Raw genomic sequence first — 26854 nt, 5'->3', positions numbered from 1 at the left:
TAAATTATAAATTATAATCACAAAAATATTGGACCTACATCTTCGAAAAATAAAAGAATCAAGCAAATGTGGAAAGAGATTTGTAAAAATAATATATAAAAGTTAATTTAACATTGTAAATAATAATTAAATTAAAGTAAATTGTATAATCATGGCACTATTTAATTATATCTGAAATATTTTCCTTACAGTAAAGAGTTAGTATTTTTATTTTTAACTATTAAATTAATGCACAATGTAATCCATTGTCCAGAGAGTTATAATCAATTTAATAGCTTTATACATTATGTATAATATACATAAATATTTTTCAGAAAGCGATAAATTATATATGTATACATAATATGTAATTTTCGAATAATTAGAACAGAGAAGAGATGAATGGGTCACACGGTGTAAAAGTGCAGTAAGTGCAATCATTTAATTTATTTTTAAAAATAACTATATTTAGGATGTTCTCGGTGGGTAATAAAAATGTATGCGATTTGATAATAATTACAGAAGTTGAAATTTAACTTAACCCAATGTAAAATTTAATAAACCGCTGTCACGCCGAGAATAAACTGTTCAAAAATTCAAAATGGCAGCGCTGATGGTCGATTTGTGACAATGTCAAATTAGAATAGTCGAACAACTGGCCATAGGTGATTTTTGAAATAAATAAGAAAATATTGTAACAATACTTTGGGAAGTGAAAATCTCAAATAATACCAAGTAAGAAACTGTTTACCTCCTTCTGAAGTCAACGTTTCGGACAGCGGAGTGTCCATCATCAGGGCAGATGTGTAATTGAAAGAAACTGTTTGTATAATTTTAGAATATATACTAATTATCAAATTTAAGGTGTTAAGAGATAGATTGTTTATATGTTAAAGTGTAAGCATGAATATTTTCCTACATATTTTTTATATAATACAGATATGATTGAATGCTTGTACTTCATACATTTCTTTAATAAATATTGTTATAAAAATATTTTTGTTCAATCTGTGATCAAGTGTGTATTTTTTTATTATTATATTAAAGCATTAGGCATAGGTATTCCGTGTGTGCTTGTATTAATGTCCAGCTTGTTCTTATACCTACCTAATATTTTATGGGCTGACAACTAAAATGCACTAACGCCAAAAAACAGATTTAAAGTAAACACACATTTGAATCCTTTTAGCGCCGTAGGGCTATCTTAAAATTCTCTCAGCATATAACACAAAGACAAAGTAGAAAATTAAGTAGTGTATAAGGACATAATGTTGATTTAAAAAATAAAACGTAGTACATAAAAGGACTATTGCCTCATTGTATATACAGTAGAACCCCGTTAATTCGAACCCCGATAATTCGAAAAAACGCGTAATTCGAAATTTTCGCAAAAAAAATTTCCGCTGAAAAATTTTTTCATACAAAATTTGTTTTAATTCGAAATTCGTTAATTCGTAATTCGAAATTTATTTTTGTCCGCGCACGAAAATTTGTTCGTGTAATTCGAAAAAATTTGATTTTTGCGAAAATAAATCATAATATTTCGTAAATCTGAATCTAAAAGTCAGCCGTGGAGGTAAAACGCCGAAAAATGTATTTTTACGTGGTTATACATCGTCCTAATTAGTATTATTATTTTGTAAATCTCAATCGATTTACACTGGAATGTCGTATTTTTTCAAATTTATTTCGAATATCCGAGTAAAGGGCCGAGAAAATACATTTTACGCGGATATATGTCGCAGTTTTACGAGTTTACGCCAAATATCTGAATTTAAAGGGTCGGCCGCGACGAAACTCGGCCGCGTAATTTCGATTTACGCGTAAATATATCGTATTTCATCACCGCGACGGAAATCGGACGCGAAATTTCAATTTACGCGGAAATATATCGTATTTTTACTAACTTTACTTCGAATATCCGAGTTGAAAAAATACGGCGCGACGGAAATCGGCCGAAAAATTTTGATCCATGCCGAAATATGACATATTTTTACGAATTTACTTCAAATATCTGAACTTAAAAGGCCGGCCGCGACGAAAAACTGCCGACAAAATTCGATTTACGCGGAAATATATCATATTTTTACGAATTTATTTCGAATATCTGTATTTGAAGAGCCGGTCGCGACGGAATACGGCCGCGAATTCTCGTTTTACGCGGAAATATATCGTATTTTTACGAATTCAAATTCAGATATTTGAAATAAAGGGCCGGCCGCGACAGAAAATTACCGCGAAATCTCGATTTACGCGGAAATATATCGTATTTTTACGAATATCTCAATTTAAAGGTTAGGCCGCGACCGAAATCGGCAGCGAAATCTCGATTTACGCGTAAATATATAGCATTTTTATGAATTTATTTCGAATATCTGAATTTGAAGAGCCGGCCGCGACGGAATACGGCAGCGAATCCTCGTTTTACGCGGAAATATATCGTATTTTTACGAATTCAAATTCAGATATTTGAAATAAAGGGCCGGCCGCGACGGAAAATTACCGCGAAATCTCGATTTACGCGGAAATATATCGTATTTTTACAAATATCTCAATTTAAAGGGTAGGCCGCGACCGAAATCCGCAGCAAAATCTCGATTTACGCGTAAATATATAGCATTTTTACGAATTTATTGCGAATATCTGAATTTAAAGGGCCGGCCGCTACGGTAATCGACCGCGAAAATAAAGAAATAATTGGTATTAATACGAATTTACAAATAAAATACCACCCGGATTTGAAGAGGCGGCCGAGAAAATCGATTTTCGGCGTTTTTTTTTTTTTTTTTATAAAATTTCGAATTACGTGGGAATTCGTTAATTCGAAATTTGATTTTTTATGTCCGCTGGATTTCGAATTAACGAGGTTCTACTGTAGAAGGTAATTTTTTCTACATTTAGTAGAATTATTAAGTATATAATTTTGAGACAGAAATGCGCAGTCAATTTTAAATGTCAACCCACAATTTGTTAATTTTATTCAAATCACAATACAATAACTTTTTTATATTAATCTACAGTTGAAAAATATTAATTGAAATAATAAATAGAACAGTCTTCTCATTCAAATGATGCAACCTGTTTTTCCTGCTTTATATTTATTCAGTTTCGATCTGGCCAATTTATTAATAATACAGAACTAAAATGGTACAATAGACCCAAATATATTTTATTATTCAATTTTGGCTGGCAAATATAAAGTTTATGCAGAAAAAAATGAGTAACTGCATTAAATTTGTGTGAGAAGATTGTATCTTTAGTATGCAAACTTTTTTACATCCATGGCTAAGTTTGATTTTTTTAATGCTGGCAAGATGAAAAATCAGCAAAAGGAATTCTCTGAAACAAGTATGATACAGTGAAACACTTTTAAGATATTTTTTAAGGGACCAGTTAACTAAAATATTAATTTGTCATAATATAGTATTAAATCAGATTCTAACTTGGAAATAAAACTAAAGTTTCTTAAAATTAGTGCACTTGAGAAATATAAAATTATTTAATTAGTTACTTTGCATATTGCAAATGGAGTATGTATTATCAATGATAAAATGATACCAAAACCGGAAGCGAACTTGTTATCTTTTTTAAATAGACGCAGTTAAATGAGGTATGGGTAAGAGACGCAGGCATCAAATAACACGGAAGTAAGTCTTTATATTGTGAAGAAACAAAATTCGGAAAGGAAATTTTTTGGTGTGGGAAATAAATGACTTAGACGGGAAAACGTATTAAAGAGTAACTTCTTAAGAGGGTTTCACTGTATTCATTATTTAAAGCAAAGTAAGAAGAAATGTTGATTACCTCAAATGAAAAATGATACGCAAGTTATAATACATAATATGTGCTCAAACATCTGTTAAAAACCATTTTTTTTACATAACATTTATAGTTTTTTTGTAAATATAATATATTGTATTTCAACAAAGTGGAAAAATAAATGTTTTTGATACATAATATTGTATTGTACTTCTTTTGTAAACATAGTCGATTTAGGATTTTTAAGAATAGTGTGTATATGAGAATACATATATTTATAATATTATATTTTTGTGCCAGAAGTACTACAGATATTTATAATTTATTTAAATGAATTTGTTCATAAATTTGTTACATAGGTGAAAACCTACTACTTCATGCTTAAGTTATTAATATTTCTGTGTCAATAAATTGTATGTAATATATTATGACTGCAGATGTAATAATAAATAAATAGGTGCGTAATAAATATGTATACATTCGTTAGAAAGTAAAACCTGTGAAAAAGATGAATTACGTAATAAGATAGATTGATGTGGTGATAATACTGAAAATAATAAGCGAGAAATATTTTAATGAAATTTGCACAATTCTCTTGTTGTAAATGGTGCTGTTTCCATAATAATTTAAAGGTACTAAGTATATTTTAATATTATCATGTACATTAATATAGAACTGTTGTAAATATTCCCGCAAAGTTGAGTTCCTTATCATCCAGCAAGCGACAATTAAAATATCTACATTGCTAAACCTACATCAACAGTAATTCCTTTAGAACAAACTAGTAGTGTGGCACTCGTTATGAGAATATGGATTACTTTGTATTGGATGACGATTGACAACAATCCTCCGCAGTAGAAACTCTAGTATAATGTAACCTGAAGTGACTAGCAGCTCCCGACTCAATCAACAATGTTTAATATTTATAATAACTCAATAGAGACCATTATTGTATTCACTATTAATTTCAATATGCCTTATGGTGCCGAAAATTTAAAATATACGACGACTTTTGAAAAGCATTCAAGTGATCTGAGGTGTCTCTAATTGAAGTAAGTTATAACTTTGTAGATATTGAAGTACAATATGATAAATCGAACAACTAATATAATTATATATTTGAACTACATACTTTCCCGATAACATCAATATATCCATCCTCTAACAACCTTCAATGGATCAAAGACTTTCTCAATAAGAAAAGCAATACATAGACATAGTCTCAGTGTATACTCAAAACGCAGACTTCCAACATACATACATGCAACAAGTATTATGTATATCATATAAAATATCAGATAATATAATATTTCACATTTATTACACATGTACGTGTGATACATACGAGACCAACAATTATAACGACTTCTGGATCTATAATGCACTCCTTTCGATGTGCTAATTCCAAATTATTAAATGCTCCTTCTGATTATTTATCAATCTTAGAGTTGATGACATAATAATATAGTGACGATGACACTGATTTCCCTGTCGATGGGACGAATAATCATTCAAATTCAAATAGTGAATCTTATGTATTCCAAAACACAGACGAATCTTATGTATGTCATTTCCAAAATATAGACAAATCTTATCCAAAATACAGACGAATCTTATGTAAGTCGTTTCCAAAATACAGACGAATCTCATGTGTGTCGATTCCAAAATACAGACGAATCTTATGTGTGTCGATTCCAAAATACAGACGAATCATATGTAAGTTGTTTCCAAAATACAGACGAATCTTATGTGTGTGGTTTCCAAAATACAGACATCAAGTATCGTGGTTCAACGATCCATTGTGTAAAGGTTCAGGTTCAGTAAAGTTTGTACTTTAGTTAGAGATTATACCTGTGTGGCCTTGCCGGATGAGGTAGCAGTGTAATTCATGAGTTTATTTCTTCTCTGGGCGAGGTGGGAGAGACTGACAGGACCGAGGCACTGTGGCTGTTTGGGGGAGGTGCTCATTACCTGGAAGGTCTTGTCCACGGCTTTCCGCAGCCCCGAGACGCTTTCCACGTTGGCTGGGGGCGGGTGGGTGGGCTGAAACGAGTTATTTATGAATGTTGATTAACCTTGATCATCATTAAGAAAAAAAATTGTGTACTGAAGCAGCAATCCCACACACATTTTTCTGCCTGTAATTTCTAGGCCATTTCTAGAAAGGGACACTAAGTTGGTTTGGACATGTGGAGCCAATGAACGGGGAAAGGAGCGGAAGGTGAATACATGAAGCAAAAGTGAATGGTAGAAGTCAGGTCACCAGAGGAAGATATGACACGATCTGGTGAATTAAATACTTGAGTCAGGCTATGTCAAGAGTCAGAATAACAGAAGAGTATGATGTATGAATAATATAGGGTTTTCCAATAAGAGGTGTTATTTTGATATTCAAAGAGCTATCGAGAGATGATGATTTGAATGATTTTTTATGGCCGGAATTGGATGGTATTGATCTGGACAATGTTTACTTTCAATAAGACGGCGCTACGTGCTACACAAGCAACAAAACCATTGATCTTTTACGGGAAAAGTTTCCGGACCGTGTTATCTCTCGAAGAGGTGATCACAATTGGCCGAGATCTTGTGATTTAACACCTTGCGACTTCTTCCTTTGGGGCCATGTGAAAGAGAAGGTCTACGCCAACAGCCCAGCGTCGATTCAATAATATAATAATAATAATAACATGGAATTTATATAGCGCAGTTTAGTGTCATTTCACTTCAAGTGCGCTTAACTACTCGTATAACAATCTTAAAATTATTCCTACAGTGTGCCTTACCCAACACAGATCTAATATTATAACACTAAATACACTGTTTATACAAAGTGATGACAAAACTTAGAATAACAATAACAGTAGGACAGGACAAAACACGAATATTAAAACTAAAACATAACATAAAACAGGAGGCAGTTTGTGCTCAGAAATGAGAATTTTCTGAGCAGACACTTTAAAAAGGTACAATAAGGAGACAACCGAAACCAAACAATTACCGGAAGTTTTAGAATATGGCTTATTATAAAATATTGAAAAGAAGTTAAAATTTATAAATGGTAAGATTTTTTAAATAATTTTGTTTTTAAAGCTCGTTTAAATTCAGCCAAATTCTGGAGATTAGTAAGAGCTGAGGGAAGTCTATTCCAGATGAGAGGGCCTGTTACACTAAGAGAACGATCATAGTAAACAGCTCGATTTGACCTAGAAAGTTCGATTAGACGATTACTAACATCTAGATCTGCTGACCTTAGAGTAAGCTGTCTATTGCTTAAGTTTTGTCGGATACATAGTTCCGATATATATGCTGGCGCCATTCCTTGCAATGCTTTGAAGGTCATTAAGCAGATCTTAAACTCTATTCTTTCAGGGCATCGAAGCCAGTGAAGGCGATCCCTTAGAAGTGGGGTTATACGGCAATACTTAGATTCACCAAAAATCATTCTTGCCGCAGCATTAAAAACTGACTGGATTCTATTGATTTGTTTCTGAGGTAGGCCGGCATATGCACTATTGCAATAGTCCATACGTGAGACGACGAACGAATTTATGAGTGACTTTGCTCCATCAGAGGGAAGGCATCTCCTGATTGATTTTATCTGCCTTAAATGGAAAAAACCAGAACTCACAGCTTTTGAAATTTGCGATTCAAGAGAAAGAATATTGTCCATAGTGAAACCTAGAAATTTTATTTCTGCAGAAGGGATTATATCCGTATCCTGAATACGGATTGGACTGAAGTCAAGGAGAGCTTGCCTTCCAGGGGAAGCTATCCACATAAATTCTGTCTTTGTGGGATTTAGTTTAAGTTTATTGACAGACATCCAACTTGAGATTGTGTTAATGAGGCTAACCACCTCGTTTTTAAGGACGTCTTTTTCGTCCTCAAAGATGGAATTCATGAGGCTATCGAGGACATAAGGCAGCCACTTTGGGATTTGGTTATGGAAAATTTCATGAAAAGGATATGGTCCTGTAGGCGTGGTCTTGGTGGTCATTTGACTGATGTTATTTTTCACTATTAACGGCACACCTTCCTCTTTATAATGAAATAAACATTCGATCATTTATATTAAAAAATGGCATTTTTCTTTGAATATCAAAATAACACCTCTTATTGGAAAACCCTGTATATACAAATGTGAATGAAGCAAGGAGTTTGTGTCAAGACAGAGTTTTGTGGCAGTCTATCTTCTCTGCCTACTTCTGCAGAACGGCATGAGGGTTAGCTTGTTAATTAATCTAGAAGAATGTTAGAAAGACAGTGTGGGTGTCCTAGTGCAAGCAACACCGAGGCAGACCGAGGAGCAGTGGATGCACTATGTGATAAACTAGATGACAGAAATGACCGAGGACTGGAAATACATTTGTGGAGGAGACCAAATCCCACCCTGGGATGTATCCCCATTGGTTATTATGATGAGGTATTTCATTACCTGTGGCTGAGCTGCGTGGGAGTTAGCCCCGTCCCCCAGCAGCCAGGGGTCGGCTAGCAGCTGGGCGGCCGTGGGGCGCCGCGTGGGATCCACATGCAGAGTCCGCTTCACGGCCGCGCGCGCCGCAACGCTGATAGTCGTCCAAACGCCCGTGTTGAGTTCCACTTTTCCAGATTCGATTCTAGCTAGGATGGCCTCCGGAGAGTCGTCTCCTGTCGATGCGAAGGGTGTCTTGCCTGCCAGCATTATGTACGCTAAAACACCTAAAAGAAAGGAAAGATAATTTGAGTCGTCGACTTGCAAAACCCGCTCTGGAGGTTTTTTGACGAAAATGAGTTTTGAACGCAGTTTTGTAAGCTTCTTGTAGCAAAGAAAAGAAGTTGGATTCGATAGATGAATTATTGGAAAGAAAACAATTTTCGAAGAGTGCATATGAAAAATAAATATTTTAGAGAAATGTTGGTGATCAAAATGTAACTAACCATGAAGATTTTTTTATTTTGTGGAAATTAGCATACATGAAGATGAGGAAAACCTGATGTAACACCCAAACAACAACCTACAGTCCGCCTCGGAACAGGAATACCTACCCAGTGAGGACTGAGAATAAAACTAATACTTGAAATTTAAAAATTGCACAAATTTTTAAAATTTTAAATCTTAAAAAAATTTAAATAAAATTTGAGGTTAGTGCAGAGCGATATTTATATTATGTAGCCTGAACCGTCATTTAAAACCTTTATTGAGAGAAGCATTCTCAAATTCCCTTTCGCGTGGCACTTTCCCGCTCTTTTTCAGCACCTTGTGTTGGACAAGTGGTCACCAGATGCTACACAAAAGTAAAGCGTCCCCTATGCGACTTTTGTTTACGGCATTCTTTCTCATTAGCGTTTTAAATTCCGTCGCTGGCGTTGTCGTTGCGAAGTAGCTCCGAATTTATAACGATTTTTCCCGTATATAATTATTTTAAGTGTATAATTATTTCAAGATAATACATTATATTATAACAGCGAGGCTGTTCGAAGTATTTTTAAAACAGAAATAATTTTTAACTGTTTAAAAAGATAAAACATTGTGTTTTGTGTACCTTGTGTTTTGTGTTTTGGTTTCTTGTCCAATTTAACAATGAGTGGCTCCGAGATGTCATCATCCGATTCGGTAGAGATGACGGTAGAAGAAGTTAACAAGATCATTTTGCCAAAACAAAATGAGCCGAAACGAAAGTTGCCGAAATCGACCAAATCTACGAAAAAACATCGCATTGATAAACTCACGGCTCAAGTGGAGCACATTAGCTCGTTTATTCAGGATTTTATGGCGGCTAAAACATACGAAGATAGGAGAAACTTGGATTCCGACGAGGACGCATCATCGGAAGATCAAGAGATACACGTGGAGAGAAATTCACGATCTTCGCTAGGGATGGGATTAGTAAATCCTAATCATGAATTCAAGGAATTAAACCTATCGATGGCGGAAACCACGTGTAAGGAACCTACAGTTCCTAAGGCGGACGCAAACCGCGTAAAGAAAATCGAAGATTTACAACACTTCGGTTCGCCTGAATGGAACGAAGTAAGGTATGGGGAGGTCGTAAGAAAATACCTGGCCAACCCCATGTTCAACCAGTTGGAGGTTAATGGAGAGTTTCTGCATTTGAATAAGGCAGAGCAATACGCGGGGTCACTTGACAAATTTTGCGGGTCACTAAGCGTGGTGAACACGACGGAAAAGTTCGTCAGTTCGTCGGCCATTTTGTGTTGTTTGTTTATTTACACCCATGCCCTGTTGCATCAAAATGAGTGCCTCAAGAAATCTCTTCAGGAACTGGTAAACTGGAGTGCAGAGGAAGGCAAGGAATTGTCAGCAGGTTCCCTCTTCAAGAAAGTGGAGTCGCTATTTGCCCCGGATACGCAATATCAGACAGTGACCAAAGATGTCCTGCAGATGGTCTGTGGAAGGAGAGCAAATGCGATCCAGCATCGTAGGGATGCAATCCTTAACGAGATAAAGAGCCGCTACGTACGGGAGGCAGTCAAAAATATTCCTCCAGCAGCGGGTTATCTTTTTGAACCAATGAAGCTAGAATCCCAGATTCAGCGGATGGGAGGACTGGATAAATGCTTCCCACATTCAAGCTTCGACCCTCAGCCATCAACCAGCTCGCAGATGCCCAAGAAAGTGCCAGTGAGGAAGCCTTTTCGTGAGAGCAGGCCCTTTCGGGAAAGCAGGACGTTTCGGGACAACAAGCCCTTCCGAGACAACAAAGCCCCCCGCGGAGGGCGATCTAATCAAGATGCAAGAGGTGCGGACAAGAGGGGACCAGCCAAACCAAGAAGGAATTTTGGCAACAAGGATAGGCTATGACTATCCGGAGAAGGCGTTTCAGGGGGGGCAATTGCAGCACTTCATAAGCAAATGGGAAGAATTAGAAGCACCACCAGCACTGCTAACCATGTTGCGAGGGTACAAGCTACCCTTTCGGCAGAAACCCCCTCTAAGTATAGTGGCAGACACGGTAAGCTCAACTTATAAAACCCAAATCACAGACGAAATGACACGACAAATAGACAAAATGAAAAAGGAAAAGATATTGGAATCAGCTTCAATATCGCCTTCCTTTCTGTCACGGATGTTTCTCATACCGAAGCAAGACGGGTCATTTAGGCCGGTCTTCAACCTTCGTCGTTTGAACAATTTCTTAGCTATTAGCAAATTCAGACTTATTAATGTTGATAAGGTTGCAACATTTATTCAACCAGGCAACTGGATGGTTAAAGTGGACCTTTCTCAAGCCTACTTTCACCTTCCAATTCATGAGAATCATCGCCGTTTTTTGAGACTGATTTTTAATGGAGAACTGCTTCAAATGACATGTTTGCCTTTTGGACTAGCCTCAGCTCCAAAGGTTTTTGCTTCACTTACCAATTGGATAGCGCAAAAATTAAGAGACAAAGGTCTCAGAATAATTGTTTACCTAGATGATTTTTTGATAGTACATCAAAATGAAAATATATTGAAAATGCATACATTCGAAACTATTTCAATGTTACAAACTCTTGGGTGGATAATACAATTCAGTAAATCCACTCTGTGTCCAGTTCAGAAAATTGAATATTTGGGAATTTCATGGAATTCAAGGGACGGCTTAAAAGGCCTCCCGCAAACTAAAATAGCGAAAATAACAAATTTACTGAAACAATACATTAATCTAGGAAGGTGGTCACTTGAGCAGGCCCAGAGCCTCTTGGGTACCCTCAATTTTGCTAGTTTCGCCATTCATAGAGGCAGGCTTAACCTTCGCATGTTACAGTGTGCCAGTCGCAAGCTGCCTGCATTCAAACCGAGACGACTCCATCCCATTCCTCGAACAGCGATAGAGGAGCTGAGATGGTGGAGCAGGTCCCTGCAGACGTGGTCACCAATGCATCAAGCAGTGATTCGTCATACCCTCACGACCGACGCCTCGGACTGGGGATGGGGTGCGCAGCTAGACGACCTCAGATTGAGTGGAGCTTGGTCCCAAACACAGCAACCTCTCCACAGCAATGTCAAGGAAATGCTCGCCGTGCTGGCAGCACTTACTCCTCACGGGCCAGAGCTGTCAGACTCGGGTCTCCTGATCCAGTCAGACAACAAATCGGTGGTTGCGTACCTTCGCAACGAAGGCGGCACACGATCCAAGACATTGCTCGAAGCGACTCGTCAAGTCCTTCAGATGACAGACACGTATCGCATTTCACTGTCTGCTCACTACCTACCAGGAAGGTTCAACGAGGTGGCAGATCAACTCTCCAGAAAACGCGAACCTCCGGAGTGGCATCTTTTACCAGCAGCAACAAAATTGATTTTTGCAAAATGGGGGAGACCAACTATAGACCTGTTTGCATCGGAGACAGCTCACGTTGTAGAAGATTATGTGTCCCTAAATGTATTCGACAAAGAGGCAAGTTTTGTCAACGCTTGGACTCGAGAGTGGGATTTTCCTCTAGCTTGGGTGTTCCCCCCTCCGTGCCTCATGCCGAGAGTTCTCGCACACCTCAACCGGGCCAAGGGCCTATACCTGATTGTAGCCCCGAGATGGAAGAAAGTATTCTGGAGACCAGACTTGAAAAGTCGAGCGACGAGCCCTCCTTTCACCATAATGAACCTGACAGAAGTGCTGATAGACACCAGAACCTTGAAACCCCCTCCACAAGTAGAGGATTTTATTTTGGAGGTGTGGAAGTGCCGGGGTGGAGTCAGTCATTAACAGATTGGTCGGACAAACAGAAAGAATTTTTAAAGTCAGGTTGGAGAGAATCCACACTTAAAACATATAAACCGGCATGGCTTAGGTGGCAAAAGTGGGCATTAAATCACGGGGTAAACCCGAATGTCCCTACAGGAAGTAACCTGGCAAGATTTTTAACAGATCTTAGTTTAGAAGACAATTTCTCTCCCAGCACAATTCGACTCCATAAATCGGTAGTAACAACTTTCAGTAGCCCGGAAGAAGGAAACCTAAGCTCACACCCTCTAGTCAGACAAGTTCTCAAAGCCGCAGCATTAAAGCATCCTAAACTGTCTAAGCCTCCTATCTGGGATCCCAGAATGGTGTTGACCTGGTTAGAAGCTAACCCACCCAAAAAGTTGAGTCTCTTTGAAGTCTCGAGAAGGGCAGCGACTTTACTTTTGTTAGCTTCGGGACGAAGAGTGCATGACCTGACCTTGTTACAGTGTTCGCCAGACAAACTATTCATAAATGAGGAAGGGGTCTCGTTATGGCCAGTTTTCGGATCCAAAACTGACTCTGCTACATACCAACAGTCAGGTTGGAGGTTGAGAAACGGAAATCAGCCAAATATAGACCCAGCATACTGGATTAAGAAACTGATTGAAACCTCCAAAGAACGGAGGGAAACAAAGCAGAATTTAACAGAACTCTTCATCACTACATCGGGAGCAGTTAAGGCAGCTTCAAGAACAGTCATCGCCCGTTGGGTCAAAACAATTCTAGAAGAAGCTAAGATCACAGCTGCCCCGGGAAGTGTACGGGCAGCAGTGGCGTCACTTAACTGGCTGGATAATTTTAGATTGGAACTGGAGGAGCCGGGACACCTTTGCCAAATTCTACAGAAGGGAAGTTAACACTCCCCTAGAGGTAAATAGGGCATTGTCTGTAGCCTCCCTATTCCACCCACTGTAACACGTGAGTAGGTATTCCAGTTTTTTGACGTATTATAATAGATCACATTAGCGTTAGTGGTCACCAGTCGATAACAAACAGATCTCAATAAAGGTTTTAAATGACGGTTCAGGCTACATAATAAAATAGTTTTACCTACCAATAAAACTTATATTATGTACCTAACCTCATTTAAAACCTAGGCAATCACTGCCTGGTGAGAACTAATGAGAAAGAATGCCGTAAACAAAAGTCGCATAGGGGACGCTTTACTTTTGTGTAGCATCTGGTGACCACTTGTCCAACACAAGGTGCTGAAAAAGAGCGGGAAAGTGCCACGCGAAAGGGAATTTGAGAATGCTTCTCTCAATAAAGGTTTTAAATGAGGTTAGGTACATAATATAAGTTTTATTGGTAGGTAAAACTATTTTATTATTTTTTTTATGTTTGGGGATAATAAATACACATTTTCATCAGTAAAAACGTGTACTGTCAAAGAGCAACAATGTGTCGTTTAAGGTGAAATTTATTAGAACAGTTAAAAACATTCAAATGTCCCGATAAATTGAGAAACACTGCTTTATTTCATATAAGAGATTGACTTAACACTGTTATACCAAATGAAAGTGGACACATAGTGAAAGTTTACATGGTTCTGTTGCTGAGAGTTCCATTATAGCTTCCCTTTTTGTTAAATGCATCGTTTATGAGAAAGAGAGAGAGAGATCTCAACAGAGTTTTTAATGGTATGCCTTTATTTATCGTCAAATAACCATTTTAGATTGATAGACCGCAGATGTATTTGGTGAAAATAGAAAGAGACAAAATTAAAAATTCTTTAACCTTTCCGCACCTGAGTGGGGTGACAAACGAGAATTTTGTGCGATATCTAAGTTATTTTTTACATCACATACTCTATAATTTAATAACTCATTAATTAATAAAATTAAAAAAAAAAAACTATTTGGAAATTGATCTGCAATAAAAAAAAAAATCCTGTACGTTTTAAGACATTAAATATTATTTATCAAATTCTCACAAAATTACTCTCCCCTTCCCCCCATGGATCGCCATTGTTTTTTATTTAAATTTTCATATAGTATCAATATTTTCACATAGTGTGGTCGTAAAAAGTGCATTTTACGATGAAAAGTGCTACAATAATAATATGTTTTGAATTATGCTCGATTTTGTACTCTCTTTAATAATTGACTGATGGGCAAATATGAGTGATGTCCAGTAGTAAAACGATAAGTAGTAACTAATATGCGAGTGTTATTGGAAGGGCAAAAATAATATTAAAAGACGATGAAATATGGGGGGCCCTAGTGACCCCCTTTTTGTACCTTTTTGTACCCTTTTGTACCCCTTTTTGTACCCCCTTGCGTACCTGGGAGGGGCTCTCAAGGACCGGGGTTGGGAAGTCAAGAGAGAGGTTCGGTACAAAACCCGCGGCATAAACCTGCAGCCTGACATAACCGCCATTAAGGGCGATCAGGCAATTATGTTAGACGCGCAGGTGGTGTCCGCATCCCTAGGCCTGGATCGAGCCCACAACAATAAGGTTGAGAAGTACGGGGGAGAGATACTAAGAGAGGCAGTAGCGGCGAAATACCATGTGAACCCTGACAAGGTGAAGGCATACGCCGCAACGATTTCCTGGCGAGGAGTTTGGTGCGCCAGAAGTGCCAAAGACTTTTTTTTTTTTTTTTTTTTTTTTTTTATTAAGGAGAAAAAACAGATACAGATATCAATTGACAAAAATATATACGAAACATCAACTAGAGAATTCACCTGCATCCAAACTATTTCTCACGAATTAACTTAAACAGCAGAAAACATTTACCAATATTTTCACTTATAAATAGGGGAAAAATATATACATAAGAATATTATTTTACAAATAGAGATATGAAAGAAATGCGCAATATCCTTTTAAGAAATTAAAAATTATTTTTGAAAAAATTTAGATGGTAAAACAAAAAAAAATATATATATATAAATAGATAAACAATGTTAAACAGAAAGTAAAAAATATATAAATATATTTAAACGAAGTATGTCTAAGTTGTTTACTTTGAATTTTGTAGGAAAACAGTCTTCATTTTTCTACTAAAAGTAGTGCGTGTATCAAAAAATAAGTCAGAGTCCTTGAGGTTTTGATTCTGATTAAGTGATTTGCACATTCTTCTGATTGGATCCCTGACACCAGCATTTGTACGCGTCCTGCTAATGTGGAATAAGTCGTTAAGCCTTGTTACTCTGGGTGGTACTTTGAAGTTTATCAATTTCAGTAAGTCGGGACAGTCAATAACGTTGTTACAGATTTTATACAGAGTCATGAGATCAAGGTATGTTCGCCGGTTAGATAGAGTGGAGACGTTATAACTCGAGAGCATATTTATGTACCCACGTTTGGGTGCGCTCATTCTGTAATTGAGGCATCGCAGAAATTTCTTTTGAATATTTTCAATATTTTCTTTATAGATATCGTAAAGTGGATTCCATATGGAGGTGCAGTATTCAAGTTGAGAACGGACCAGAGTGTGGTAAAGAAGAAGATATGTTTCAGGTTTTCGAAATTCACGGCTGTTTCTGATGACAAATCCTAGCATGCTGTAAGCTTTATTCACAATATTATCTATGTGCGCATCGAAGTGGAGTTTGGAATCAAAAAGTACGCCTAAATCTCTTATACAGTAAACGCGCTCGAGTAAATAATTACCAATACAATAATTGTGTTTGATAGCGTTGTGATTTTTAGTAAAACTTATTTGTTTACATTTATTGTAACTTAGGTAAATTTTGTTTTCATTGCAAAACGTTTCGAACCTTACTAAGTAGCTTTGTATGAGAAGACAATCGTTTAAATTTCGAACAATGGCAAATATTTTTATGTCGTCAGCGTACAAAAGATATAAACAATGCATGAAACATTTAGTAACAGTGTTAATAAAAAGAATAAACAACAGCGGACCCAGGATTGACCCCTGTGGCACGCCAGAAGTAACTGGTTCCCATGTAGAAGTCTGTCCTCGTAATGATACGGCTTGTTGTCTTTTTGTTAAATATGAGATAAACCAACGTAATAAATTTCCTCTAATTCCGTTGTACATAATTTTTTTAATAAGAATAAGGTGGTCAACCTTGTCGAAAGCTTTTTTGAAATCGCAATATATTGCATCTACCTGGTGGCCTCGATCCATGCTAGTAAATAAGAAATTTGAGTAAATAAGTAAATTACTCGTGGTAGATTTGCCTTTTACAAACCCGTGTTGTTGTTCAGTAATTTTGGCAGCAAGCTGGGGATATATATTGTCATGGACAAGTCTTTCCAATAGTTTAGGGATCGCCGAGAGAATGGATATTGGCCTATAGTTTTCCACTCTTTGACGCGAGTCACCCTTGTGGACCGGTATAATATAGGCCAACTTCCACCTATCAGGGAAAACCCCATCACTCAGGCATTTATTAAATATTATGGTAAGCGGCACACACAGTGACGACGCAGCAGATCTAAGGAAAAACGCCGGTATTCCATCGTGACCCGCACCCTTGTTTACGTCTATCGATTTTAAACTCGATTGCACTTCTTTTTCCGTTAGTTTAATTGTGTGAATGTGCGCAAGTCCAGAGTCCTGAACTTCCTCGAGTTGGTCAATGTTAATAATTGGGTCATTGATAGAGGAAGGTTCAAATGTTGACTTAAAGAATTCAGAGAACATATCACAAATTTCCTGGGCATCGTTAGATTTGCGCCCTTCGAAGGACATTGCAGCAGGGTATCCATCAGACGATTTTAATGAGGATATGTATGACCAAAAGCTTTTGATATTATTTTGCAATGAACTTTCGATGTTGTCAAAAAATAACCTTCGGGTTTCATAAGTCAATTTTTTGTATGTAGCACGTAAGAAGGAAAATTCACGATAGTCAGAAAGACCTTTATATGTCTTCCATTTGAGCCAGACTTTATCTTTTTTCCTTGATAACCTAATAAGTTCTGGAGTAAACCATATGGGGAATTTGTCATTTCGTCGTGCCAATACTGGAATAAGCTTATCAATTACACTGTTTATTTTTAAATAGAATCGATCTACTGCTTTTTCGGCTGGTAAATTTGCGATTTCAGATAACCAATCAATACAATTAATGTCCTCATTAATCTGAGCATAATTAGCTTTCCTGAAATTGCGCCTACGCTGTATTTTGTTTTTGATTTTTGGTTGAATTACGAAGGATATATCAAATTCAAGGGCTGGGTGGTGTCTATCCTCTGAGAGGAGAGGGTTGTTGCTACGTTTAACATTTGTTTCGCCACTGTAGAATACGAGGTCTAAGTATTTTTCATTATGGTTTGGTATACAGTTATATTGGAGTAAGTCCATCAATGACATTGCTTGAAGCAAAGTTTTCAATGCAGCCGTATTTGAGGAGGCGAGACCTTGACTGCTGTCTTCGGAAAATGACCAAGTCAGAGTTGGTAGATTCATATCTCCTAGTACACAAAAAGTATTATTTGGTTGTGATGAATATACAGATTCCAGGTTTTCGGAGAACGTATCATAGACCGTAGGTTGTGAGGCAGGAGGTATGTATACTGCACATATGATGAGATTGAAAGACCTTACCGGAATAGAAATGAAGATTTGTTCGATTTGACCATTTTCCCAGTCATCGAGCCGGGAAGATGCAAGCTCCTTGCGCACTGCTACTAACACACCGCCTCCGTCCATTTTACCAGTGAGTGTACGGTCCCTATCACGTCGGAACACCGTGTAACGCGAATCTATGAATTCAGCCGTATTTATACTTGCTACAAGCCATGTTTCAACTAGAACTATAACGTCGTAGTTATTCGATAATACATTAATTAGTAGCTCCTGGGTTTTGGTCCTAATACCACCACAGTTCTGGTAATAAACGGATATAGATGATGATGAGATCATTTTACCAGAGTAGGAGTGCCGTTTGACATATTCCACAATCGCACGAGTGATACATTATGCAGGGCATATGAGGCTTCGAAATTACATAAAAAACATAGACTACTTATTAGATCAAGGAATGTGAAATATGTTGACATTTTAGAATGTGAATGAATATGTGAGAAACATGGTATTGGTTTAAAGTTATAGGGATATTGCGCGGTAAACAAAAATATAAAGTAGCTTTGAAAGAAACAAATTACAGGATACAGAATACTGTGAGAAAGCGGATACCGAAGACAGCAGTAACATGTTTGTAGTCACATGTTTTCATGTGTGATTATCTTTTGAAGGTCTCCTTCACGGCGAATGGTGAAAACCCGAGAGAGATTGTTCCTCTTCGCCAGAATACTGCCGTTCCGCACCCATATGTATTTGAAGCCGTTAGCTTTTCCGGCGGCTCGTGTTTTGGCAAATAGGATTTTATTTTTCAATGTAAGGTGCTCATTTATATAAAAATTGGTGGTGGGAGCATCAAATCCTAATTGTTCCGTGGTAAGGCCGCGGCGAGTCCTTGCTGCAGCGATGACATCATCACGAAGTCGCTTTGTGGAGAGACTTAAAGGACATAGGCATTTACAGAGGAACCATGAGGGGTATCACGACTCGGGTGCTCTGGGGTTCATTTATGAACTTCAGAGCATTCAATCGTGATACCACCCACGCCTCTGGATGAGAACAAGGAGAAACGACGTGAGCCGGCGGGTGGGGGTTGGTTGAAAACGAGCCCCCCCCAGCAGGCGCGTGCTTGCACGCACAAGTGCACTTTGCACAACTTAATTTTAATTTTTAAATCTTAATAAATTAACTTCAAAAACTCTGAGCGCCCCGGAGTCTAATACTTTTTCTTTTCGACACAAAATTCTGTTTCCTGTATTCGCAAAATTCCCTTTCGCAACTATTATCAAAATTTAAATAAGGGGTAGTTACCTTTCGAAATAATAAGTGATTGTTACCTTCAGGTATGTAAAGGTTAATGGTAAGTAAACTTGTACACTCTTCTTACCCAAGCTCCATATATCACAAGCGGCGTCATAACCCGCCCGCTTGAGCACCTCGGGGGCCACGAAGTTGGCGGTGTAACAGGGGGTCATTAGGAGGCCATTCTCGGCACGCAGCTGCTTGGCGAGCCCAAAATCTACAAGGCGGATGTCGCTGGGTTTGCGCTCCGATGTGGTGAAAAGGATGTTGGACGGCTTGATGTCTCTGTACATTGAAATTAGAAAACAGTTATTTAATTTTTCTCAGTTAATTTTTTTAAAAGGGTTTATATTATGTACTACTATAAAATATGAATAGGATATGTCTTTTGATTATGTAGAGGTTTGGTTTTAATCCCAATTTTAATCAACCAATACCCTTATCTCTATTAGTTCAGAGATCTCATTTCCACAGCATTCAGTCCATTTTTGTCCTTATTCTACAAGTTCTTATACATAACTAATATATAGTTAATTATTACATAGTTAACACAAATTAATCATATAAATAATAAATAGTATAATTGGTTCACATTCCAGAGTGGTAGATACTTGCAGCATCGCCCTGGTTAAAGACCATCATTCAAAATAGAAACGTTGCTGTCTTTAGCCGTGTTTGGTGACCAGATCTGAAGAGCCAGGTACTTCCCCACTCTTCCGCATCTCCTTCCCCTTCCCACTACCTTCAGCCTTACATCATACCCCATTTGGGGAAGCCGTATTCTCAATGGCTCCAGACAGTTGGAATATGTGGTACGCACCATATAAAACATGATCTTTTCCCCCTTGTCTTATTCATGTCAGACCTATCGCCTAAATAAGGTGCCTGCAGGCGTTCCTGTCATGCCCTACTTCAGCAGCCTTTCTCCATAGCAGGCCTAGCCTCTGGAATTGCTTCTCCCAACTTTGCCTGGAACATTACCTCCTTCTGGAATCGCACTGAAAAGGAATTTGGTATTAACATAATGCAATGCATGAATTTTCACCTGTGCACAACCCCGTGCTGGTGCAGATAGTGCACTGCCTGCAGCACGTGGTTCAGTATCGCCCTGGCCTCGGCTTCAGGCAGGCGACCACGCTGCGTGATGTGCTCCAGCAGTTCGCCGCCCCGCAGCAACTCCGTGACCACCAGCAGGCACTTCCCATCCTCGTACACTCCGCGAAGCGACACAATGCCGGGATGGTGGCTGTATCTGGATATATATAAGGGGGGCATAAAGATATTTGAAAAATAAATCGAATAGGTAAACAAACATATGAAAGCGGACTTGGAAAAATATATTTAATAGTTAAACAAACTACAAGTGCACTTGGAAAAATATATCATTGAATCACATTTGACGAAATCATTATAAAACAATTAAGCCCGTCGTCTCACGGGTCGGTAAGCAATTGACATAAACCATATGCTGCAAGACCCATTCGTTAAGTTCGCTATAGTAAGGTAGTTAGCAGTTCGGTGTGGAACTTTTATTCGCGGGGTCTTGCAGCATTTGGTTTATGTCGAGGTTGCTTACTGACCCGTGGGACGACGAGCAAAGACAAACCTGCCATCATTAAAGGGGGGAAAACCAAAATTTTAATGGTAAGTGCCTCACACCATTGATTTTCTATAAAATCAATCTTACCAAAAATATTAATAAATCACTTTAAACGCCATACAAATAAAAATAGGGTAGAGGTAAATAGTATCATATAAATAAGTTCTCAATGTGGCTTAGCCACAGTTTGATAATGGTCTTGAAGGCTGAAACAGCTATAACAATAGTAAAAACTAAAATACTTAATTAATAACATTGCATTTGTTCTAACTTTCTAGCTATACATCATTTTTCTTTTTATACTATAGTAATGTATAGATTCTATGTCCGTAAACTGTAAAATTTACCCGCCATAACACAGGGTCATCCCTAGCATGGAGGGTGATATATCACAAATAACCACATGTACTCTCTCTAAATCATGTATCAATAAAGTAAATAAATACATAAATATTTCGGCTACTGGAATTATGTATACCTAGCTCTCTCATTCAAAATTTAGGCGTATTAGATCTGTCAAAGAATTTATTTATAAAAATGCAAAAATAAATCATTTTAAATACATGTAGGATTACGAAAGATTTTTGAAATATTTGTATTGAGGGATCAGTAGGATTTATAGGCCCTGTAAGGAGTTCTACCGAGCCGAACCCTCTGATATGAAAATATCTGGAGTCGGTGAATTATTTTCCCATTTGATCTCTGGTGATTTGATGTGTTCTTCTTGTATTGTTTTGTATTTATTATGCTTATACAATGCACTTGCATGATGTGGATTGACTAGATGATCATTTTGGAAAAGTGTGTGAAAGAGTTTAGTTTTGCCTGTGGGGAAGATTTAACCCGGACATAGAGTCGGAAAAGAAAAAATGATTTAGTTTAAATTTAAAACAAAAATTCTCAAAAGGAATAAAAAGCTTCAATTTGAACTGTTGAAATTTGGACGATTTCCGTGAAATGGCGATTCTCGGTCGATTTCAGCTTTTAATTAAGTTGCGATCAGCCAACAACCATAATGGTCAGTTTACCCTGATTTTCAGATGATCACAGAGAAAGAAGAAGCTTTCAAAGAACTCCTTGTGTGGGAATCTAATGAGCGGGTTTTACCGCAATAAAATGAAGAAGAAAAATACACACCTTAATAGGATTTCTATTTCTTCTCTGGGATCGTAGACAGTCCTATCTATAATTTTGACGGCATACTGCGTTCTAGTTGGTCTATGTTCGCAGAGCTTACATACTGAAAATGACCCTGATCCAAGTTCACCTAATAATCTGAAACAAAATAGAACATTTAAAATTAAAAGTCCATCAAAATTAAATACAACACACACAAACAATAAGAATCAGTGATTTTCGAGGACTAAAGTTGTACGATGTTCTTCAAAGAAGTAAGTTCATTGATGGTTCAAAAATTCATAGATTTTGCAGAGTACCACTTTCATATTACCGATGGATACCTTTGTCATCAGCGGAGTATAATTTTTATTTTAGTAATTTGTACATCAACGTTTACAAATTACTAATTAATTATAATGTATAATAAATAATAATAAGAATTTATTCCAGAATGTATGCAGGGGTAGTGCAATGCAATACATTCCATATTTTGAAATAATATATATAATTAGAATAAGAAAAATACTAAAACAAAGATAGGCACAAAAAATGCAGAATTTAAGTGAAAAAAGATAAAGACAAAATTGTGTGTAAGCAGCCGTTTATCTTTATATAAACTTTCCGGAAGAAATTCTCTAAATGATAATGAAAACCCTATCAAAATCCGTTGCATAGTTTAAAAGAACTAAGCGCACAAACAGACAGATGCGGATAGCGACTTTATTTTATACTATTTAGAGATATGCACTTAAGCTATTCTTAAAAAGAATGCAATTTGAAAAATAAAAAAAATAATTCTTACTTGTATTCTTCGAAGAAATGACTTCTATTGATGGCACCAATCCAGAATGTTTCTTGACTAGCGTTGTTGGCCTGGGTGGTAGCCACGGCAGCGGTTTGACTGGTCACCGTCTTGTCGTTGCCTTCGTCCAGCAAGCAGGGTGCGATGAAACTGAACCCCCGGAATAGCTCGTGAGCATTGGCCGAGGCGGGGACTCCGGGGGAATCTCGGGGGGTGCGGGAGGTGAACTCGGAATCGAAGTAGAAAGCGTCATCGGCCCGGGAGACGGCGGGTCTAAATGGGGGACGGGTTGTCTTCTTCAGGAGAGCTTCCCAGTCAATGGTTGAGAAGAATTCATGGCGTTTGATGTCTTCAATGCCGTTTGGACCAGCACCAAGTCTAGAAAGAAAATTATATAAATTACGATTTAGCAAAAGATTTTTATAATTCTTCGGATGTGTGATCTAGTATCACAGGCATCAGTAACGTTAGTTTTTGTGACTTTCCAAAGCGCAGGAGCGTTTAACATCGATATCTCCGGGTCAGACCGGGCGGTGGCAGCGAAGCGACAGACGACCATCACGGCGCGGAGCTCGTGACTGTCTGAGTGAATGCACAATGAATTTTACGGTGCCAAAATAATGAGAAACATAAAGTTTTTGAGGCCTTCTGATCAAGATCAATTAAAAATAAGAAGCCAATGAGGTTTACAGGAGAACTCTTGAATACATACAGAAAAATTATGATATTGAGGATTCTGTGTTCAAAATCTTTTCCAAATTCGATCTAACAAGTGCAGTGAGTTACAAAGATACTGTGGAAGCTGTCGAATCACTCGGTTTGAAAAATGTCGGCGAAGATAAAATTTATGACGAGACCCGAAAATTAAACCAAGTATTTCCTCAGTTCGTATAATCTAGTGATTCAACATTGCCTGTTGATTTACGATTCAGTTCAGTTATTCAAAGTCACCACAACGTTCACCGAACAGCCAAAAATAATTGGAAATTTTTTTCAATCCCTATAAGCAATGCTTTTGTTGAACGCATCTTTTCTTTAATGGGAAATTTGTGGACAGACGAGCGAAACTGCTTGTCAGTGGACATGGTGAAGGCAGAGTTAATTGTGAAGATTAATTACAATATGAATTGCCAAGAATTTTTAAAGTTTTTGAAGAAACCTGAGCAAGAAAAAATGCTTAAACAATCCCTTCAGAATGAAAAATATAGTTTTAAGTGTCAAGCTGGTTCAAGTCAGCTTAGCACTAGCTGGGTCATTTATATTTTTAAAAAACATCGCCAATGGGAATTTAGCATGACCTTAATTAAATAATTCATACTAAAAAAGTTTTATTTTAATAAAAAAAACTATATTTCTAAAATCTCCGGGTCTACTGTTTTCGAAAGGTGGCAGCCCTAGTCGTGAACCTCAGCAAATCGATCTTCAAAGCTCAGAAACTAATTGTAAAGATTATTCTAAAACTAACAATCACAAGCAGTACAGAGGAAATCTTTAGGAGAATCTGTGTTTCGGACATTACTTACGGTGACTTTAAGCAAAAAAAACATAACATTCCCGTGTTACCAATAACCTGACAATATTTGAAAATCTCCTACTACCACCACAGTAAGCGGAAAATGTTGCTTGTGTTGTGATGGAGGACTTAGCCAGCCGAGGAATTGAACACACTACGCCTGGGTGCGACCCAAACACAATGTCGACTCAGCCACCGACCGGTCAATGTTTGAATGCAATGTTGTGTCATTTTATTAATTATTTTCATATGAAATAACAAAAAGTGAAGTGACGATAATTTGTCTAGTAAAATTTGGATGTGTTTTTTTTTCCTTATCAGTAATTTTAGTTCAGTGTTAAGACGAAAAAACGTATGGTAAGCCATTTTAAACTTTTTTGTGCTTTTTTATTCCATTTATTTGGATTTTATTACAAAATGGAAATAAACTCAAATTCTGTCAGAATATGACAGAGACCTTATTTTCTTATCTGAATACCGCGCAAGATTTCCAACTACTCTGAACCATCTGGATACAGTGAGACTATGGCGTCCCCAATTCGGATATGTTGTGAGGCTGAATTTAGTATGGAGGGGAAGGAGATCGGGAAGAAGAATGTAGGGGAGTACCTGGCTATTCAGGTCTGATCACCAAACATGGCTAAAGCCATTTCAAGCAACGGTTAAATTCTGGATGATGGTCTTACAACAGGGTGATACTGAGAGTATCTTCCACTCTGGAACGTGCCGCAAATGTACTATATATTATTTTATTGTGAAATAACATAAATCATCAAATAAAATTTACTTGCGCACGCCGGAATTTGAACCCGCCACCTTCGGATTGCTAGTCGAGAGCCTTACCCCTCGACCACGGAGGCCTGACGGGTTAAGGAGTTTTTTTGCATGAAATAATGAAAAAACGCCTTGAAGCATGAAATAATGAAAATCTTATAAGAGAGTTTCACTGTATCCAAAAGCATCCAGCAGGCATAATCATATCAAATCAATCTATCCTTAACCGTTTGAGTGCCAAAAAATTCATACAGTTGCTTGTAAAATGCCACTAAAAAATTACACTAAGTATATATTTTTTTAAAACCCCATAAATTCTTTGAATTTTCAAGGATTTCGATGATTTTTTCGGTGTTTTATTAAAGAATATTGGTTTAGAATCACGCGGAGGAGGATCCCGAAGTCCAGGCGTTTCGAAAAAATGAGAATTTTCAGTAGAAAAATTGGTTCTGGGAGGTACATTTGAAAATGAGTAATTTCCGGTGTTACTCTCCATTTCTTGGTCACGATCCGAAGAATTACTGGAAATTCGCATCCTGCGGTTGGGAAACACAGGTATGACATCACTGACATCACTCTCATCAGAGCTACTCTTACTCGAACTTGAATTAGAGGAGTGAAAATCGTCGCTCCCGCTGTCAGACATTTCAGAGGACGCCCTCGACGTTATATTTTTTTAATTAACTAAAATAAAAAAAATAATAAATTAACCTGAAATTTAAACGGTTTACTACGATCTTACAACTTTTAAGATAATATTAGAATGATATTTACCAACGCCGCGGCACCACACCCGAAGTACGCGCGAATCAGAACACGACTGACGCAATCGACGGAAATCGACGATCGGCAATCTTCGTTAAAACACGAATCGACGAAAGTCGACGATTGGCAATCAAATGGTTAATTCCCCATTTATGTATAATGTAAGCACAGCATACAGGACTGTAACCAATGCGGTTTGATATCATCCACACTTTCCGAGAGAGTTCACCACACATTTTTAGATTATAAAAAGAAACAAACACAATAAGTATCGATACCCATTGCATGAGTTAACGAAAGTTAGCTAGTTTAGTTAGAAAGAAAAAAAAACTGTTTTACAACTTGACTTAGTCGCTATAAAAAACATAACAAATAATAGATTATTCTCTTGTTCTGAAACTAATTGATTGGTCACCACATGCCTGACTAGTTATAATGAGTACTTATTGCTTTAAATAAAATTATGACGTTACTAAATTATACGCAACAGCATGTGGCAATGTCAATAAAACAGGATTTCTAATGTGATTTTATAATGAATAAGTGCATATTTAGCATAACCATAACTTCTTATAAGATTTTAAATACAAAATAAAGTGGCTATTTCACTGACACATGTAGGCCATTTACTTTTGGTTTGAATCATCGCTTACAAAATAAAGATGAATAACTCTCACAGAAAAATGATGAAACAGTAATCGTGAATATTAAAAATAAATTAAATAATGTAAAGGGAGATATTATACGGTTAAATTGGGAAAATGTCTGGCTGATAAGCTGAAATTCAGAGTTTAAATTCCAATGCCATCATTTTTTTTTTACGTACTATTTGCTTATCAAATATTTTCTCGATACCGTAAAATGAGGTGACTTTGATCAATTTTCAACTTTTAAACTACATAAATAATGTTTTTTGTAAAATCGTTCGAATGTCAGATAAATTTATGTCATATTTATTGCACATGTTTTTGTAAAGAAAGAAATGTGTTTGGGGGGTAAATAAAAACGGTTCCACGATTAACTGATCAAAAT

General features: G+C 37.2%; 2 protein-coding genes across 2 annotated transcripts in view; one reads left to right on the top strand and one right to left on the bottom strand.

Annotated features, from left to right (window-relative positions):
* Positions 1-4268: 4268 nt before the first annotated feature.
* The window catches only part of S6kII (Ribosomal protein S6 kinase II), a 45157-nt gene continuing 22571 nt past the window's right edge, over positions 4269-26854 (bottom strand). The window contains exons 6-11 of the mRNA XM_089637460.1: positions 22771-23148; positions 21987-22124; positions 20295-20501; positions 19335-19534; positions 8174-8436; positions 4269-5781 (exon numbers count right to left, since the gene is read on the bottom strand). Coding sequence (XP_089493586.1) covers positions 5584-5781; positions 8174-8436; positions 19335-19534; positions 20295-20501; positions 21987-22124; positions 22771-23148 — 1384 coding nt within the window. The 3' untranslated portion in view covers positions 4269-5583. The remainder of the gene's footprint in view (positions 5782-8173; positions 8437-19334; positions 19535-20294; positions 20502-21986; positions 22125-22770; positions 23149-26854) is intronic.
* LOC149420071 (uncharacterized) lies at positions 9975-12576 on the top strand. Its single transcript, XM_089637471.1, has 2 exons — positions 9975-10691; positions 11487-12576. The coding sequence occupies exons 1-2, from the start codon at positions 10470-10472 to the stop codon at positions 12423-12425; spliced, it is 1161 nt and encodes a 386-aa protein (XP_089493597.1). The 5' UTR covers positions 9975-10469; the 3' UTR covers positions 12426-12576.

The sequence above is a fragment of the Hesperophylax consimilis genome, chromosome 11 (assembly GCF_061612785.1).
Source record: "Hesperophylax consimilis isolate HC1 chromosome 11, BYU_Hcon_1.0, whole genome shotgun sequence".
NCBI classification, from domain to species: domain Eukaryota; kingdom Metazoa; phylum Arthropoda; class Insecta; order Trichoptera; family Limnephilidae; genus Hesperophylax; species Hesperophylax consimilis.
This window is presented reverse-complemented; position numbering and strand designations above follow the sequence as displayed.